The sequence below is a fragment of the Taeniopygia guttata genome, chromosome 6 (assembly GCF_048771995.1).
Source record: "Taeniopygia guttata chromosome 6, bTaeGut7.mat, whole genome shotgun sequence".
Classification (NCBI taxonomy): domain Eukaryota; kingdom Metazoa; phylum Chordata; class Aves; order Passeriformes; family Estrildidae; genus Taeniopygia; species Taeniopygia guttata.
In genome coordinates, this window is record NC_133031.1 from 24,683,792 (window position 1) to 24,702,112 (window position 18,321).

At 42.2% G+C, this 18,321-nt stretch overlaps 1 protein-coding gene across 3 annotated transcripts in view; it reads left to right on the plus strand.

Annotated features, from left to right (window-relative positions):
- Nucleotides 1-18,321, plus strand: part of CNNM2 (cyclin and CBS domain divalent metal cation transport mediator 2) — a 112,637-nt gene that overhangs the window by 84,625 nt on the left and 9,691 nt on the right. For 2 of the 3 annotated variants that reach the window (XM_030276331.4, XM_030276332.4), the window contains exons 2-5: nt 5,413-5,556; nt 11,299-11,436; nt 13,533-13,702; nt 16,552-16,645. In XM_030276331.4, coding sequence (XP_030132191.4) covers nt 5,413-5,556; nt 11,299-11,436; nt 13,533-13,702; nt 16,552-16,645 — 546 coding nt within the window. Of the gene's footprint in view, nt 1-5,412; nt 5,557-11,298; nt 11,437-11,611; nt 11,677-13,532; nt 13,703-16,551; nt 16,646-18,321 lie in introns of all 3 variants that reach the window. The other variant, XR_012056731.1, reaches the window with a different exon arrangement.

The window sequence follows — 18,321 nt, forward strand, 5'->3', positions numbered from 1 at the left end:
GGGGAAATAACACCTACAAATGTTTCCAGTACTGAGTTCATAAAGCTCCTTTGGCAGAAATAGAGGCATTTCCAAGTTGCTTTCTCATAGTGTAAGCTTATACACATCACTGCAGGTTGTAGCTCACTGCTCAGAGCCCCTAAATTACACCTTTGCTGATGGATCACTCATTCCTGGGAACCCGAGTTTGCTCTGAAGCTGTGGCAGCAGTACTGTAATTTTCTGAAGCATAGTCTGGCTAGTAGTATCATTGTGTTATTACGTTTGATCGCATACAAGGCCAGATTGTGGCATTCCAGATCAGTAAAACTTGCTGCCTTTATATATCTTTATGTACTGAAAGTTTTGCAATTTTTTTAGAAATTCAGGAATGAAAATTCAGCAATGAAGTTTGGCCTGGGATTTTAGTCAGACCTCCCTTCAAAGTTTCTTAAAATCACTGGATAATTTAGGAAGGGACTTCTGGAGGTCGTCTGGTCCAATCCCCTCTTTGGAGAGGGCCACCTTTGAAGTTGGCTCAGGTCACTGAGTTTTGGATCCCCCCGAAGTTGGAGATTTCACTGCCCCTCTGGGCCCCTGTTCCAGTGTTTGAGCACCCTCCTGAGGAACAAGTTTTCATTATTTAAAGAGAGTCTTCATGTTTGAAATTTGTGTTTATTGTCTCTTGTCCCATCAGTATCTAGCTCAAAGGACTCTAGTTATGTTGTCTGTAGCCTACTACGAGGAACAGAAAGACTTCTAAATCCTTTCTTTCAGCCTTTTTCTTTGCAAGACTCAACCAATGCAGTGCCCTCTGCTTTTCCTTGTGCGTCGTGGACTCCAGCCCTTCTTAGGATCCATCCACTGAAACTGTATCAGTTTCTTGATGTCTTTCTTGTACTGGAGAACCCCAAACTGAATGCCAGTGCTGCAGGTGTTGTTTCACAGGTGTCCAATAGAGAGGAATATTCTGTTCCCTTGACCTGCCAGCTGCACATGTGCTGATGTCAGCACACAGTTCCTTTTCATTGCTGCAGGGACATGCTGCTGACTCCTGTAGTGTGTTCACCCAGCCAGTCAGTCCCCAGTGCCAGCACATGGGGTTGTTTTGTACCAGGTTTATGACTTTGCATTTGCATTTACTGAACTTCACTATGTGTGTCTGTCATCCCGTTTCTTCTGCATGTGGGGAAGTGGGGAAGTGGCATGTGAGAGTGGGGTGGGTACAGCTCCATCGAAATGGCAAAACTTTTCATGGAGTCAAGATCCTGTGAGTGACCAGAACAGATTTTGAAGAGATGTTTTTATCTCTGGTTTGAACTGCATGACAGTATTCTTGAAGTCCTTACTGTAGATGTATAAATGCCTCATGATCAAAAGGAGAATTTTCCACCACTGTGTATTTCTCAAGAAATTGTCGTGGTACAGTAAGAGAATGAGTATTTCAGGCATTTCTTTCTTCCAGTTGTGTTCTGTGTGGTCAGTAAACCACATGGGCTCCCAGGAGCTCATTCTGTGTTCACTTACTCATGCAGATTTAACTAAGCATCTTCATGTTTCCTAATTAGGTTAATAAATTAATCAGAAGTTCTACAGAGCAAAATCTAAGCTGAGCAGCAGGGTTTTAAGCAATGGGAAGAGATTGGATTTATGTTTACCAAAACTGCTTGGTTCTTTAGTTGCCTGTGAAGGTAACGGAAATATTAACATCTGTCACCACTGGTGCCTTGTGTCTTGTACAGGTATCAGCTCCACATAGGCCCTGGGTGGCATCACTGACTGTCACTGTACAGAGGGGAAACTGAGGCAGAAAGCAAATGCTGCCTGCCTGTGCCCACAGAGGAGTTGTGGGTCACACATAATTTCTGCCTTTATTGTCAGACCTGGCAGTTTTATAGAGCTGCCCACTTGCTAAATCTCATTGTATCAACACTTAAACAAGGGATTAAAGAAGCATTAATGTCATCTGCAAAGTGTGGTTAGAGACTGTGGCCAGAAACTCAGTGAAGTAGAGAACTTCCCATACACCTGTTCTCTCTGTTTAATTTGTGTTCTGCTCTCAAAACCCTAGGAATATTATATGCAGTCCAGATTTTCATACCTACGGGATGTTTACTTTATTCAGCTCCTTACTGGATATGTACTGTAAGTCTTTAGCAGTGGAAAATACAAGCCCAAACTGCTCTTTTTCAATTGAATAAAATAGTATGACAATTGTCAGTGGCCTGATAAAGTCTTTGAATAAAGCTGTAGCCAGTTTCTGTTTCAAACACTCAGAGGAGTCATTATTTGATTTACAGGCCACTTTTACAGTTGAGCACATGTTGTGTATAAAGAGGTCTTTGCGCTCTAGCTTTTCCTTTAGCCTTTTATGTCTTGATTACTTCCATACGTGCAGGGTATTTTGCAGTCTTCTGTGGTGAGAGGGCAGCCAGTCTGGGAATGCATCTTCATAACATCTCCGTCACCACCTCTGATGTCTGTTCCACTGTCTGGTGATTTCTTGCGAAGTATTTGATCTTGCAGAGACACAAGAAATGTAATTTTCTGATCTGGTCTGTCTCATCAAATAATTTCATGAGCATTGGAGCCAATAAAAAGGAAGGAGAAAATTTGGGAGCAGAAGGCAGCCTTTTAGGGGCAGCTTATTAGATTGGCTTAAATTTAGCTGGCCCGAGCGAAGTGTTGGGTGGATGAAAGCCTGGAACAGGAAAACTTGACAGTCAGGAGGGAAGAAAGGTTAGTGTCACTGTATATGTGGATAATTTATCTCTTCTCAGCAGGTAAATTCTCTGTAACATGTAGTTCATTTAATAATGAGGGTAGAACTGAATGTCTATGCCACCCACCAAAATCCAGTGATGATGACAAGTTTCAATGGTCTTAATCTTTTGAGTGATAAGTAAAAAACCCTTAAAATTGGAGATTATGGCAGGGCCAGAAGAAAAGTGTTTCTAGCCTTCTTTTTCATCGTTGAAAGTGCAAAATGCCTGATACCTCTCCATAACTCCTGTCTTACCAGCTCACTTTGCTTAAGAGAGCAGCAGCTGGTACAGATTGTGGTCACTCATCTCACATTAGGTGCTGTTGCTTGGATCAGAGTTCTGCAGCTACTCAGATGGGGGAAACATAACATCTTTTAGTGATGCTGAATTCTTGGTGGGGACCACTATGGTGGGAAGGGCATGCCACTTGTTTTGTGGATGAAACATGTGCACAACTTCCCATTGTTTTCCAGCCCCTCAGATCCTTCCCCAGTCCCATTTGCATAAATCTGTGATGTTGCTTGTAGATGTGTTCAGGACTCCAGTGTTAGAAAGACTGTTCTTTTCAAAATTTCAAATTTCCTCACCAGTTCAGCATTATCGTAGGCTGTGCAGAAGTGGATTTTGCTCAAAGCTGAACATGAGTTGATGGCATTGTCTTTTGGGGTTTTTGTTTGGCTGGTTTGGTTTGGTTTTTTTATATTCACCCACTTGAACAGATCTTACCACTTACTAATATGTGAGAATAGATATCCTGAGGTATTAGCATCTGAATAAGTATGTGCTAATGAGTTGCTGTGGTCTGTGATAGAAACGGTTCTTGAAGGAGCTACATCTTTTGACTTGAAAGCAAATATACTAATATATGAGCAGGCACTGAGAAATAAATTAGAATATTTGTTTTGTCTGTGTAATTTTTTTGGCGCTGCAGTTCTTATTTAACATTGTTATGTTGAAAGGATATAATTGGAGTAATATATTACTGGGGAATTGCAGTAATAATAGTGTTCAAATCTTTCATGTTTTTATGAAGTCACTTTAATGCTGTTCATTGAGTGATAGAAAGAGCTGGAAGTCTTGCCAGGAATGTAGAGAAATAAAACCCATAAAACCTGGCACAGTGAAAGACTTTCAGTACAATATGAATGTTGATACTTTAAAAATCACAAATCGTCTTTCTATTAATTTGCTGTAGAATAAGGTCTCCTCAAGATAAGACTCAGCAGTGCTGTGTAGTTGGTATTTAAAGTATTCCATCTGCATCTAAACGAGTAGCTCCAAGACAATCAGATTATGCAGTAGTTACTTTGGTGAGAATATCGCCTAAGTGGAATGGAAACTTCATTTTGAGTCTAATATTAGACCCTGCTTTGGAAAATTCCTTTTAAATGATCACAAGCTGGGAATAGCAAAAGAATTTAACTTTCGACAGACAGCATTCACCAAGAATTTGTTTTTAACTGCTTATGTTGGGTCCCTGGGAAAGCAGATGTGAAAAACTTACCAAAGTGAATTGACTTGACCTGATGCAATGTTTATATCAGTAGTTGATAAGTTTTTCTCCCTTGTCTAATTTGTTCGGGATATTTTCATTCTTTAAGCATGAGTAAGTCTGGGTTGGAATACTTTGAATGCTTGTTAGTCTAATAATCTGAATCTTAAAACAGGCAGACATTATTGCCTATAAAGGGGTCTAAGCAAAGTTGAACTATTTTGGTTGTCTTCCACAGCTGGGGATGAGTATAATTTTTGAGACCAGCAAAGGAGAGTATGAGACACTGTTTTTTACCTCCTGATAGTTCAGAAAGCATACTGATGTCTGTGGTTTTGTACTGCAAAATGCCACTTACATTTGGTGGACCTTTTGAATGAATGCTATTATTTATGCAGCTTTACAAAGGGCTGGGTTTCAGTGGCAGCTGGAGAAACGCAACCAGAGGTATCAAGGCCAGTTTGAAGGGTCATGATGATTATTCCTATGACATAAAAGACTTTAGGAATTCACCGTGTGAATGATGCACAGTTCAGGAACCTTTAGAACTGCTAAAAATCTTCTTTAATGTTCTCTTTGTTGATCAGACAGTTGCTTTGAATATTTTAGTTAATTAAATCCTAAATGGCATGTCATCACCCCATATGGGGGATATATAAATAAATTATTTTTAGGAAGAGAGCGGAAAAAGAGGAGCTGATGGATGGGGCTGACTTCTCCCTAGCTCTATCCTGTCCCTGTTCTTCTGTGGTTTGGTCATTGTTGCTGTTTTTTCCAGTCTTGAGGAAAACATCCATGGGATCTCACTGCAGAGGAGAGCTCCAGCCTGGCCTTCCTCTGCCAATACATGAGACAAGAAGCAGAACAACAAGATAATATGATGAATTCAATGCCAGGGTGACAGTTTTGCTGGGAAAGACATTAGAACAAGAACACTGATCTCTTTAGCTCTCCTTTAGGGCATAAGGTGGATGTATGTAATGTAGGAATGTGTATCTCAGACAGAAATCACATTATGATTTTAAGCATCTGTTAAACTTTGCCCCGGTTTTAAAAAAGCCTGGCACCAACCTTTTTGTCTTTTTATTTATACCTGTATGTCTCTAGTTCTGCTATAATTTCTGACCATTCAGAAATTTCTAAAATGTCTAAATTGCTGATCTGTCTCCTTTGCAGGCAAGTCTCACCTGGCTATAGTGCAAAGAGTAAACAATGAAGGAGAAGGAGATCCTTTTTATGAAGTCCTGGGAATTGTCACTTTAGAAGATGTGATTGAAGAGATCATCAAGTCTGAAATTCTGGATGAAACAGATCTATACAGTGAGTAGAAATATTTGCAATTTGTTTATAGATGAGAAGAAGCAATTGTATTTATAGCGGTGTTTTGAGAGATGTTATGTTGCTAATTTAAAATCTCAGTAGTCAAATTGTTGAGGAAGTTTCCTTAACAAAATTACCTGCAGATCCCTCAGATGGTCAAAGTAATTTTTATTTTTGCAGCATGGGAACCTTACTCCTTTAGGCTGTGTTAATTCAGAAGCAGGACAAGTTTCTTTATTTGATCCTTTTACCAGGAAGGTTTACATCTGCAACAATGATCTCCCACATTTTCCCCTATTGTCTCTCTGCCTTGAGGGCCTGTAGTCCATGTACTACCATACTTCAGTAAGAGGCAGGCAAATACCATGCCTCAAGGAAGAGGAATGGAGTCTCTTTAGAGTATCTGTCACTCATTGAGAAATCTTGAGAATGGAAGGTCTTCCTCAGGCTGAAAACCAGCCTGTCATAAATGCCTTCTCTTTTTACCACTCAGCACAGCTCCTTCCTTTTGTTAATGTCTATTGAGGGAGATGATGCTGCAGGTCAACCATTACCTGGAACTTGAGACATCTGGACCCTTTTCTTTCCCAGATTAAAGCTTGGCCAGTTACCTGAAGTGCTTCTCCCCCCATCTGCACAATCTGGCTGTGCATACAGGACTTCCTTTCAGTCATTCTTCATCTGTTTTATCTGTGCTTTGGTCACTTGCTGTCAGATGCTGGTTTTCACTATGTGTTTTCATGCAGCACAAGGATGTCTCCAGATTCTATTCTAGTAAAAATAATAATTTGAAATATCTTTAACACTGTTCAGCTGTCCTTTATTTTTTTTCTCTTTCCTCATGGAAGGAGTGTTTCTACAGCATTTGTTCAGGCCAACCCAAGCATCTTCTATCCTCCCTCCAAGCCAAATGCCCAAATAGCACTTTTAACTGTGGGAGAGACTTGCTTGTTTTTGTCTGAAATGCTTTCTGTACCTAGTCGATATTTTATCAGTATTTATGTACCCAAATGATCGTGTAAATCACACTTGTGTTTCACCATGTGCTGAACAGTCTAATTACTGTGTAAATCACAGAAGTCCATTTATATTTATTTCTTTTCGTATCTTCACAAATGAATTTTTGGGCTAATCAGTTGCAACATAATGAGTTTGCAGGTTGAATTCAAACTTCCGTTTATACTCCAAAAGTATCCTATCTTTATCTGCTTTTGAGATATTTACATGCATGTATGAGGGAAGACACCGTATATGCTTTCAATTCCCCCCCGGCGCCTTGTTTGTTAAGAAAAAACACATAGATCATGCTGTGTTGTCCTTCAGGACAAAGAAAGCTTTGCCCCTTAATAGGATGTTAGAGGGCAAGGAAATGAGAATATAATTTTAATTTTACTACCTGAAAGTTTCCTATATTAACACAATAGAGCTGGTGAACATTGAGTTCGCTTGAAACTCTCATTCCTGGGGTAATTTTTTACTATTGAAAATTCCTTGTTCAGAACAGGAGGAAAACTTCCTAGGCTTCCTGGAGGATGCAGGAAATTTTAGGGGGTGACTCCTGCTGTCATGAAGAAGTTCTAATTTCTTTATGAAGGACTGGAGATCATTCCACTGTTTAGACTGAAGGATATTGTAGCAGTAAGGGAGAGAGCAGAAATTCCAAGAAGCTGGGAGGATAACAGGAAATGTGAGAGGCTTTGGACTTGGGCAGCCAACCTCCAGTTGGTCTGGTGATGAGAACATGTATGAGAACATGGGTTTACTGAAGGTACTTTATTGTCCATTACATGTTAAGGCAGGTTATTTTTGGTGTTGATATCACAGTGTCACTGTTAGTAACCCCACCTCTGTTTCTGTTCATTATTATAGCAGTCTGACTTGCTTAGCTCAGAACAAGTCAAGAAAGAACAAGCTTGAAACCCTTGGAGTGATTTGCTCTGTACTAGGTGTTTACTTTAAAAAAGAGGTTTTGAAAAATTCTGGCAGCATTGTTATACTTTGTTCTGAAGTTTTAAAATTGTTTTGTTTTGCTTTGATGGAAACTTGAAATTCAATGAAATGGCTGACCTTGGTGTTGGAGCTGTGCCTTTCTGTTGTTTCCATGAAAAAAATATTTGAACTGTTTTAAGGTGGAAGCAATAGTATATTTACAGTTATTGCTGAAAGCTGCTCTCACTGCTGAACTCTGCAGCTGAATTTCTGGAGGGTGCCAAATAAATGTGGGCTGTATCTTTATGTGGGTCCATTGTGCCATAGCTTGCAGAGATGATGGGAGCAGGAAGAATTATTAAATATGTCTGACCCATCAAGATCTGGGTAGACTGAGTACTTCTGAGGATGAAACTTTGTATTGGGGATGCTGAAGGGCTGGAGAGGTGATGTTTCTGTCATGACACGACACATTTCAGCCCATTTCATCATGAAGAGCTGACAGTGTGTTTTGCTCTTAGTACTGGAAAATTGTAGCATTTTTTCACGGTTCGCACACTACTGGAATCTGTGCTGTGCTGCCATGACTCTGGCCATGGAGCCATGGTGGGAGAGCACTTCTCAACTTTCTTACAGGCCCAAGGGAGAAAGCTGTATGTTCTGTGTTAGACTGCACAGACTGCTTGTTGAGTTTTCTGGTCCAGGTTTGACTGGTGGCCTTAGCTTTTTCTGCTTGAATATCATCTGTTTGTCTTGTCTGGAGCTCACTGCAGGTGTCTTCTCTGTCCTAAAGACAAAAAGCACAGGAAGAGAACAAGGACTTTCCCCAGCAATTGCCTGGGTGCATTTGCAGTGCCTGTTAACCTGTCTGCTTCTCTAATTGAATGGGTGATCTGAGGTTTGAACTGCCTGTTCTGTAGGTGTCTGCAGTCCAAGCAGGCTCCTTCAAGGAAATTTATGCAATAATTCATCATGTTATGCATCAGGCATCGAAGTTCAGGATTATTACAAGAGGTATCACAACCTAAATTTCATTTTGACCACTCATCCTCTGGAGTACTCTACCTCAGCCCAGAGTTCACGGTCAGGCTTGTTGCCTATGATTTGAAGAAGTCTAAATATTCCCAGAACATACTGAAGACATTTGCAATATTTGTTAATTTCTCACCAGAAGTTGTATTGAGTATACCTTATGCATCTCATTGTTCATGTTGCAGAACCAAAAAGCATCTCAGCACTCTGTAAGCAGAGATCACTTTAGCATGCCAAGATAACTTCAGTGCCCTCATCTCCATCTCACTGGAGAAAGGACAGACAGGAAATACCTGGTTCAGATTCAATTACATTGGTCACAATCCAGTCCTTGGTTCTTATGTCTTAAAAGAAACTCAAAAGTTGTTTGGATAGCAAAGAACAATTTTAGACCATCCCTTGCAAAAATAAGCCAAGATAATGCTAGTGCCAATAATGCTTAAGCCATGTGGCTCTGCTATAACCATGTAATGTTTTTCTTGAGGGAAGATTTTTGGATAAGCTGCCAAGGTGAAAAAATAGGAGGAGTTGAAATTGCCCATCATTTGAGTTAGAGCCTGGGTCTCTTACCTTGATGACTGTTATGGACAGAAAGATTTAAGGCATCTTCCCATTGTGTGATGCTGATCTTGTTTTCAGGTACCGGTAGTGCAGTGTGAATGTTACAGCTGTAATGTTACAGCTCTTTCAAAGGGAAAACACAGAGATGTTTCCCTGTCCCAGGACAAACACTTGTACTTATGATTTTTGCCTCCCTGAAGAGAGCAATGATGAAGCTCCTTGTGAGAAAACACCTCAGATACAATGCTTTAAAAATAACATTCTCTGAGCTTTTCAGAAAAAAGCAGTTTCTATTTTCTTATCTCTTACAAGAGGTAGGACCTGTTGGGAGCTTCTATGCAATGCTTTTCGCTGTTAGTTTTCCATTGCTTTAGGTATGCATCTTTCCTTTAACTGCAAGTACAGATAAGGTCTGTCTCAAGCTATATTCCTAAGGCAGGGATTGTTTTTAGTCTGTAGCCACTCCCTTCAGTGGTTTCTATTCCTGCTTTTGGAAGAGAAACTGCAGTCCCTCATGTAGTCCAAGTCTTGAGTAAAGCACTACTAGGGTAAGAGGCTTCTGCTTTCAAAGAAGAAGAAGGACATGGGTCATCACTGTTCTCCATGTGCCTAGGAACAAGTATCTCAAACTTTCTGATTTGCATTGCTCACAGAATACGCTTGAGATATCTCAAATAGGTAAATTACTGTCAGCACAGTATGGCTTTGGAGTCTGTGATCGTCCTGTAATGGAATGGAGCTTCCTGGGAAGCTGAGGATTTAGATGAACTCATGTCTAAAAGGCTGGGTGACTTGGGAAAATCTAGAAACTTGTAAATTACCAGTATTGTGCATTTCCAAGCCTCAAACTCAGCCACTCTGAGTCTTATGTAGTCTTTAGCATTTATTTGGACTTGTAAAAGGCTCCAGATCTCAGTGGCTTCAAGTGCATCACTTTTATTATCTTTGCATGTGTAACTCAAAATCTGAACAAGCACCTTGGGAGTAAGTACAGTTTCACAGTGTCAGCTTCACCTATACCTCTTGGTGTGCCTGCCCAATCCTGTGCCATGAATCAATGTGCCGGAGCTGCTTGCAGACCCTCAGAAGTCCAGTAATTTTACACCAATAGACAAGTAGCTGCAGTATTCTTAGCATCTTCCCTGTCAAAGGCACTGAGAAAACCTGAGCCATGTCTTGTCTCTGAGGGGCTCACAGGAATTGCCTCAACACTTGGGTTTCCTGCACTCTGTGGAACTCCGAGCTGTCTGACAGCATTCTGCTGCTTATAGCCACTGCCACCCTACATGTGGTGTCACCAGAGAGAAGCAGCACCATGCCATCTGAGCAGAGACCTCTTCTCTCTGGAACTGATGTATACCATACCCCAGCATACCTATAGCTGTCCACTTACTTGGTTTCCTAAACATTTTGGGGCATCAGCTCAGGAGGTGTATGGTAATTCCTGGGTTGTCTCTTTCGTGTTGTCTTTCAAAAATGGAGATTCCTCACCACAGAGCCTGTTTTAAGACACAGGAGTCCAGGAGCCCAGGATCACCAGCAGGCAAAAACCCATGTCTGAAGTTCTGAAGCCATTCTGTACTTTATTCCGGCTTCAGTGCTTGTAAAGTGGCCAGAGATTCCCACCTCCAGGCTGTACACCTTGCCAACTTTTGCTGAAGGTTAGACAGGACAAAAGAAACTGCGTATACCAGATACTGGGAATATTTCAGCCAAAGGCATGCAGATTTTGCCACAGCTGTGCAGAGTCACTGAAGCCAATGGTACAGCAAAATAAATAAGTTATTGTATATTTCCTCTGTGTACATGCTGGGAATTTTCTAAGGAATGAGAAAGACAGCTATCCCAGCTATGTTGGTAAAACAGCACCTTTTGATGTTTAGTAGTACTGAACAGGACTTCTCCCCACCGGAAGTACAACATGCAGAGCTGCTCTGCAATCAGGTGTTTGCGAGCAGAGACTTTCCCCTGACCAGGATGACAGAGACGTGACAGAGGCTGGGGTGCCTGGCTGTACAGGACAGGACCCCAGGGCCGCACAGCTCCTGATTGTCTGTGGTTTGGGCTGTGTGATGGTGAGCTGGGCTTTGCAGAGGGCTCTGCCTGCACCTCGTGCTCCGTGTGTCAACCCTGGCTGACTCCGGCCAGCGCGGTTCACGTTGGACCCCGTTCTAACAGAAATCGCTTCCTTCCTTTCTTCTCCCACCCTCCCTTCCCCAGCTGATAACAAGACGAAAAAGAAAGTAGCTCATCGGGACAGGAAGCAGGACTTCTCTGCCTTCAAACAGACAGACAGCGAGATGAAGGTTAAAATATCACCGCAGCTCCTCCTGGCAATGCACCGGTTCCTGGCAACAGGCAAGTGCGGGTTATCTCTTTCTGTGATCGTGCCAGAGCCTTGGAGGCAGTTTGTCAGCAAAGGCCGGTGAGGTGGGTGGGACAGTACAGGCGGGAAGGGAGGCTGGACTGTGGGGTGACAAATAATGCCACTGTTGTGTTTTTCTTTTTAAATTCTCTCCTCTCCTGTGTTCAGTGTCGGCATGAACCCTCTGAGACATATACCAGGGGTGGACCAGTAACTTTAAATTGGTCTGAAAGGTAAGGATGAATGCCAAGTGCCGCACTGCATGTCTAGAGTCCGTCAGATTAACGACTAGCAAGTACACCCCATTAGGAAGAGCTCAGGGAACAAAGAAAAGAGGACTCGATACCACTGGCCAGCTGGCTGTAATTGCACTCTGGCGCCTTCTCCAGAAAGACATGATGGACTTTTTGCAGGAAGGTCTAAACCTGTTCCATGAGACTCTATGACTCCAAGTGAAAAACTCTCCTGACACATTTAATGCAGACTGCACAGGTGGTTGAACTGTACTCTTTAAAATGGATTTTTGTCTGGCTTGTGTGACCTCCATTGATGACTTCAGAGGTTTCAGAGGACAGTTGTCTCCATCCCAGAACACCTTCATGTTTTAGCCCTTGAGTGGGCAATCTGGCAGAGAGACCAGGGCCTTGAATGGTTTCTTGCGGCTGGTATTGCCTTTCATCGTAAACTTGGTCCTTTCACCTCAGAGATGAGGCCTTTAAACAGGAGAGCTTGTGGAAAAATGCCTTCCTGTTGCTTGTGCTGTCTCTCTTTGACATATAAAGACATGCCACTTGTAGGCCTTTCAGATGGTCATCTTTTGCTGCCATGTTCAACATACATTCATGAGTGGAAAATTATAAAGTTGCTTTGTCTGAAGTTTGCCAGCTCCACTTGGAAGTTAGTACTTCCCCTCCTCTAAGATGCAGTAACTGCCTGCCTAGATGCTCCTAGTCTGTCTTCATGCTTTATTTTGCTTCTGTGACTTGAAAGAAATATGTACATGATCGGTTATCACATCTCAGCTGAGGGGCAGTAATTCCTTAGAAGGCTCGGACTCCTATGGCTCATGTGCACGTGAGCGTGTCCTTGGTGAAAGGAAGCAGTTCAACAGGAAGATGTGGATTTAACAGCAAGCAAGGCATTGTTCGTATAGTGTACAAGACTCGGTGGAGTTCCATAAGCACCTGCTCAACAGACATAGTTTAACAGTGCTGCTTCTCTACTTGTTTTGTGGATGAAAGGATTGTGTAGCTTAAATACAGGTCTGTCGGTGAAGCCACTGCTAAAAAAGATGAAAGCTACAGTTCTGGTTTCTCTGTTCTAAATTGAGAATAGTGTCTTTAGCAGATGATGGGTTGTTAATGGTCCTGTTCTGAAATGAGATGTTGGTAAAGCTTATCAATTTGCATGTGTAATTCTCGTCGTTCCTGGCTTACCTCTCCCACACAAGGATGAGCTTTTCTGCTTCAAACAGCTCCTGTTGAAAACACTGAAGATCAAGTGGATAGGGATTGTGTTCTGTGTGTCAGGCATTAATCCCACATGGCTTGAACTGACCTGTACTTTCACTCACTTTGAGTAACTCTTCCCATATGAACCATGGCAGTCCCAGTTGTGTCTTATTTGTGTAGAGCATCTCTCTAGAGCAACTTTATAGGCCCCAAGCAGTAATTAATTATTTTTTTTATTTTAATAAATTGCAATAAATGCAGTGACTTTAATAGCTTTTAGGGAACAAAAAAACAAATTCAGAGGTTCTCTGTGCCCCAACTGTGAAGCTCTTCCATTTGTACAACTCCGTGACTCAGAACTCTCAAGAGGGGAAGACCATCTTTTTCTTTTCCCTTTCAGATGAAGACATGATTTTTGGTTGTTTTGAAAAATGCTTCAGTAATGGAAGTTGGGGCGTTACTGTGTTTTTTTTCCCCCCTTTACAAATCTAACAGTCTCAAAAGACAGGAAGCCTGCAATTCCATAATGGACCTCTCTGCATCTGTGTGTCTTTTATAGGAAAATGCTTATTAACGAGTATTGCTAACTTCTTGCCAGGCATATGAGATGTAATGCCGAGTTGTATCTTGTGTTATAGAAGTAGAAGCATTTGGTCCATCCCAGATGTCAGAGAAGATTCTTCTCAGGCTGCTAAAACATCCCAACGTTATCCAGGAGCTGAAATATGATGAGAAGAACAAGAAAGCCCCAGAACACTACCTCTACCAGCGAAACAAGCCTGTCGACTACTTTGTTCTTATTTTACAGGTCAGACATGTGGTTGTGTAGATATGTGCAATACCTTCTATTTCCTGATACATCCCCCTCTATACGTGTTCCAGTTGTTGAAGTTTGTCTTCTTTCAAACATGGGAGGGGAACTATGGCTCCTGGGAACTGCTCCTGCCTCCTTTATGACTTTGCCAGCCTTGAAGAGCACACTCAGGTGCTTTCACCCTCAGTTAAACCAGTTGAGAAGGATAAAAAACACTTCCCACTTTCAGTCATCTGCCAAAAGTTACTTATGCTTTCACTATCCCAAAGATAGACAGTGCAAAGGAATCCTCATTGGCATTGCTTGGAAAATAGGGGTGCAGAAAATGCCACGTCATAGGAATTTTGCCAGCGTACTTTGTCTGTTGTGCCTTTTCCTTTTGCAGAAGGAGGCATGGGAGTTTGATGGTTTAGAGAAATTACATTTTTCTCTGCAATTTTGAATTGTACCTGAGGTGTAGTGAGAAGCAGAAGTTTCAGTGGGGGCCTTGTGCCATCTACTGAACTGATGTCACCTCCTGCTACAGCCCAGCAGAATGCAGACCCTGGGAACCCTGCCCTCCACGCCTTTATCCTGCCCTGAGGTCCCTGCACTTGCCTGGCTTTTAGATTGGAGCCCTGGGTGGTGTGGGAGGACTGTCTTCTGTACAGGATTGCTTCCAGTGCTGGCATCTCCAAGGTTTTGTTACTAGTCAGGAATGGTTGAATGGTGTAGGTAAAGCTTTACACAGAAATTTAGTTTCTATCTATCACCACTTAAACAGACATAGTCCTTTCAGAGAGATTTTGCTGGAAGGGTTCTTCTCTTTCCTGCACAACTGAAAATAAGTCTTGATTGTAAAAGCACAGGCATTGGTAGCTGAAATTTTAACACAGGGCTTGAAATTCTAACACAGCCTTTAAAATAGAAGAGGGGAGGGTACGCATTTAAACACTCTGTGATAAACAGCTGTGAGAGCACTGGGATATTATATTGTGGATTCAATATAATTCTGATATTAAAAAAAATCTTTTTTAAGAATTTGTGGAGCCACTGGTAGCTCTTTAACTGCACTTTCTTACATGCTGAATTGTTACAATCTGAAATATTCCAAAGGCAAGATAATCCTCCTGATGTAATGCTGCAAAGATGTAAATGGAGGACATGGGAATACAAAAGAACAATCAGTTCTTCCTGCATTATTTTGCAATCAATAAATATTTAGCAAACACAACATGCCAGGTCTATAATGCATTTGGAAAAGTGAGTGTTGCAGTACATACATAGTACAAAAATGGTAACAAGGTTGGTCCTGCCTGGATCAAGAGGAGATAAATACTCTGCTTTTGTTATTTAAATGGACTTGTTCTCTCACACTGAGGGACCAAGAATACCTTCACAGTAAATGAATGCCAGTAAACAAGTAGATGTATATTCTTAGTGTGTGTAACCAGTCTTTGCCTGGGTGACACAATTGTACCTTTTGGAAGGCTTATAATGAAGAAATAAGCTACTTTTGTTTCATAGAGTGAAATTGGTTTTAAAAGGGATTTTTATAAAGCTGTTGCTTGTGATAGCAGGAAAGTGGATTTGTGAGGGCACTCTTTTCCTGCTAGGCAGATTTTATGCTTTTTCTCATCTGGGACAGTTAGATAAACTGACTTGGTATTGGGGCTCATGCAGGTTGAGTTCATTATCACCTTTCTCTGCCCTTGTTCAGTACTGTAAATTTAAAGGCATGATTATTTATTTTCAGTGGGGCTTAATGAAATAAACACTTAGAAATAAATTCTACTTTTTGGCCTCATTTTCGCCCAATTGTGTTCAGATGTTGTTCAGTCTTCTTAGTACACCTGGGATGGATAGTCTGTCTCCCCTTCCCAACTTAGCCAGAGGAAAAGCATTGAAGGTAATTATGTTGTTTGCCTGAAATTTCAAATTTTGTGTAGTTAGTGCAGCCTGAAAGCTGGATGAGATCTCTTCTGTCTGCAGTGGTGTGCTGTGAGTCTCAGTGCAGCAAGGATGGATGGACATGAAAAACAGACCCCATTGAAAAGACAATTATTTTTGGCTACTTGCCAGAGTGACTGGGATGATTTACATCTATGTTTGATGTGGTGGGTTCTGTTCTGGAGTCCAGTGTAGGACATAATGTTCTACACTTGGTTGAGCCCACATCAGAAGCAGATGTACTTGCATGGTAGTGTAGTTCTGTATAGCTCGGGAAGCACTGAGGGTCTTTTCTAGTCAAGACTCTGCAAAAGAGCAGGATCTTAAGGGTGTTGGAATCTGTAAAACTGCTAGGAATCAAGAAGACCAAAGTAGCCCCAAGGCTGCTCCTTCAGGAATAAGGGCTTTATTTCTGTGGGAATCTCATCACTGTAGGCAGCCAGCCTCCTCACACATTATCTCCCATCTCCCTTTCTGTGGTTGTCTTAGAGGGAATTCTGTGTGGATGTGTGCTGTGCCCCAAAATGTCTAGATGCTTCAAGATCCCAGGTGATTGTGCTAGGTTTAAGCCTGTTGTGCTACTGGGGGAGTATTTTTTCACTTTGCAGTATAGGAAAACAGCCTGGCAACACTTGGAGCAGAGCAATAGTACCAACCAAAGCTGGTGATCCTGATCCTGCTCTTCTGCAGAGACTTCTGCTGGCCACAAGGCATCAAAGACCAGGGTAGCTCAGGGCACAAATGCCTATTGCCCTTCAGGGTCTGTCCCTGTTCAGGCACTGTTACAAACTGCAGGGACCATGACACTGCTTAGAGATGTCAGGCAAAACTATCTTTCAGGGCTCAAGTCTGATCTTGTGCCTTAAGACCCATGGTCCCTTTTAATTGCAGCTCTCTCTCCTTTTCCTTAACAGGGGAAAGTGGAAGTGGAGGCTGGGAAAGAGGGGATGAAGTTTGAAGCTGGTGCTTTTTCCTACTATGGGGTGATGGCCCTCACAGCATCACCAGGTATGTCCCCTTATCTTCTGCTTCTGGAACAGTCTGAGCTCCTGCAGAGTCCTGCCCTGCTGTGTCTGTGGGACTGATGGGATTGGCGCCTCCTTGCCAGCACAGCCTGCCATGGTGTCCCTGGGGGACTGGCCGGTGGCGATGCTGGCACTGACCCCAGGACCCAGCAGTTGGCAGTGGTTTGCCAGCTCCCAGAGGATGTGAGTGTTGGCTTTAGCAAGGGATATGGCTGGAACTGGTGGAAAGCTTTCTAGTTTTGCTCGTGGCAGGGTAACAGGGAGTGAATTAACGGGAATAAACAATTAGTGGCAGAGGGACATCTAGTGGTGTGAGGAGCAACCGCCCGGTTAGCGTGGGGATGGTTCTCTTTACCAGTCTTGTGTCTAAAGCTGTCTGAAGAGAAAGGATGGAGCAGTGCCAGAAAAGCAACTGCTCCTGTCAGCTTGTGTGGAAATGTACCTGAGAAATCAGCAAGGAAGAAGAGGTGGTGTCTGAGGGTGAGTGAGCCACCTACCATCACACAAGTGGTAGTCACACGAGCACCACCACCTCACTGGCACAGGTCAGGGAATTCTCATATAATCCACCAAGAGTCGGGCTCCAATGCTACATTTCAGCATTTGGTGATGTATTTTATTGCCAGCAGTGTCACCACGTAGGTCTTGACCTCAGCTGGAAATGTACAGCCCTGCTGGGTGAGCTGGGGCACTGGAGCTGGTGCTGGTCTTCTGCTGACACAAAGCCACTTGTTCAGCTCCAGGGAGAAATGTTTCTCATGCTGAAATTGTGTCCTGTCACAGCAGGGTTTACATTCCACTTGAGAGGCAGCTTGTTTAAATTGTATACTCAGGAGTGCTCCTTTACATGTGTGTATCTGTGTGTATGTACACTATCAAATTGTGGTGGAATGAAAATGGTTTTGAGAGTTATGAGTGTAACCTTGTTAGACTCTACAATCATCAGCAGTTCTCTGGACTTCTGTGAGCTTACTTTTACAGACAAGACTAATTCCTTAATTATGTCAGTAATTTCTTTAATTTCGTCAGTAGCTTATACTTTTTGAGATTTGAGAGATTTTAAAGCATGCAGAGTGCTGGTTGGATTTTATCTCAGTAACAGCAGCTATATTCATGAGGAATTGTAAGGCATGTACAACTGCATCATGCCCTCAGCTTTTGCAGTATGGGCCAGGCATGGAGCCTCGGTGGCCAGGCATGGTCACTTCTATCAGGCTTACACTTGGAAATCACCTGTGGCATCTGTTTTGACAGTGTTGTTCAGTTTGAATGTTTTCATGTGTCGTTGAGTTGTGGGGTTTTTTTTGTGGTTTTTTTTTGTTTGTTTGTTTGTTTGTTTGTTTTTTTAATGTTCCTAACCCTCCCCACAACCATTCCAGTTGCCCCAAGTCCTATCGGGTCAAATGGTCTCCTCTTTATATGCCCTGAAATCCGTCTTTAATTTTACCATGTGGTATTCAGGAATGTGCACTACTGTAAAGTAATCTTGGCCAATCTTGAAATTACCTTGATCTGGTTGGCTTTGTTCTTGGGTTTTTTGTTGGTTTTTTTTGTTTGTTTGTTTGTTTGTTTGTTTTTACCTGTAGGAAATCCCTCATTTTGTTGTCTTTGCCTCCAGGTTCAGGGAATTTGTTACATGATGTCTTGTGGCATCATGAG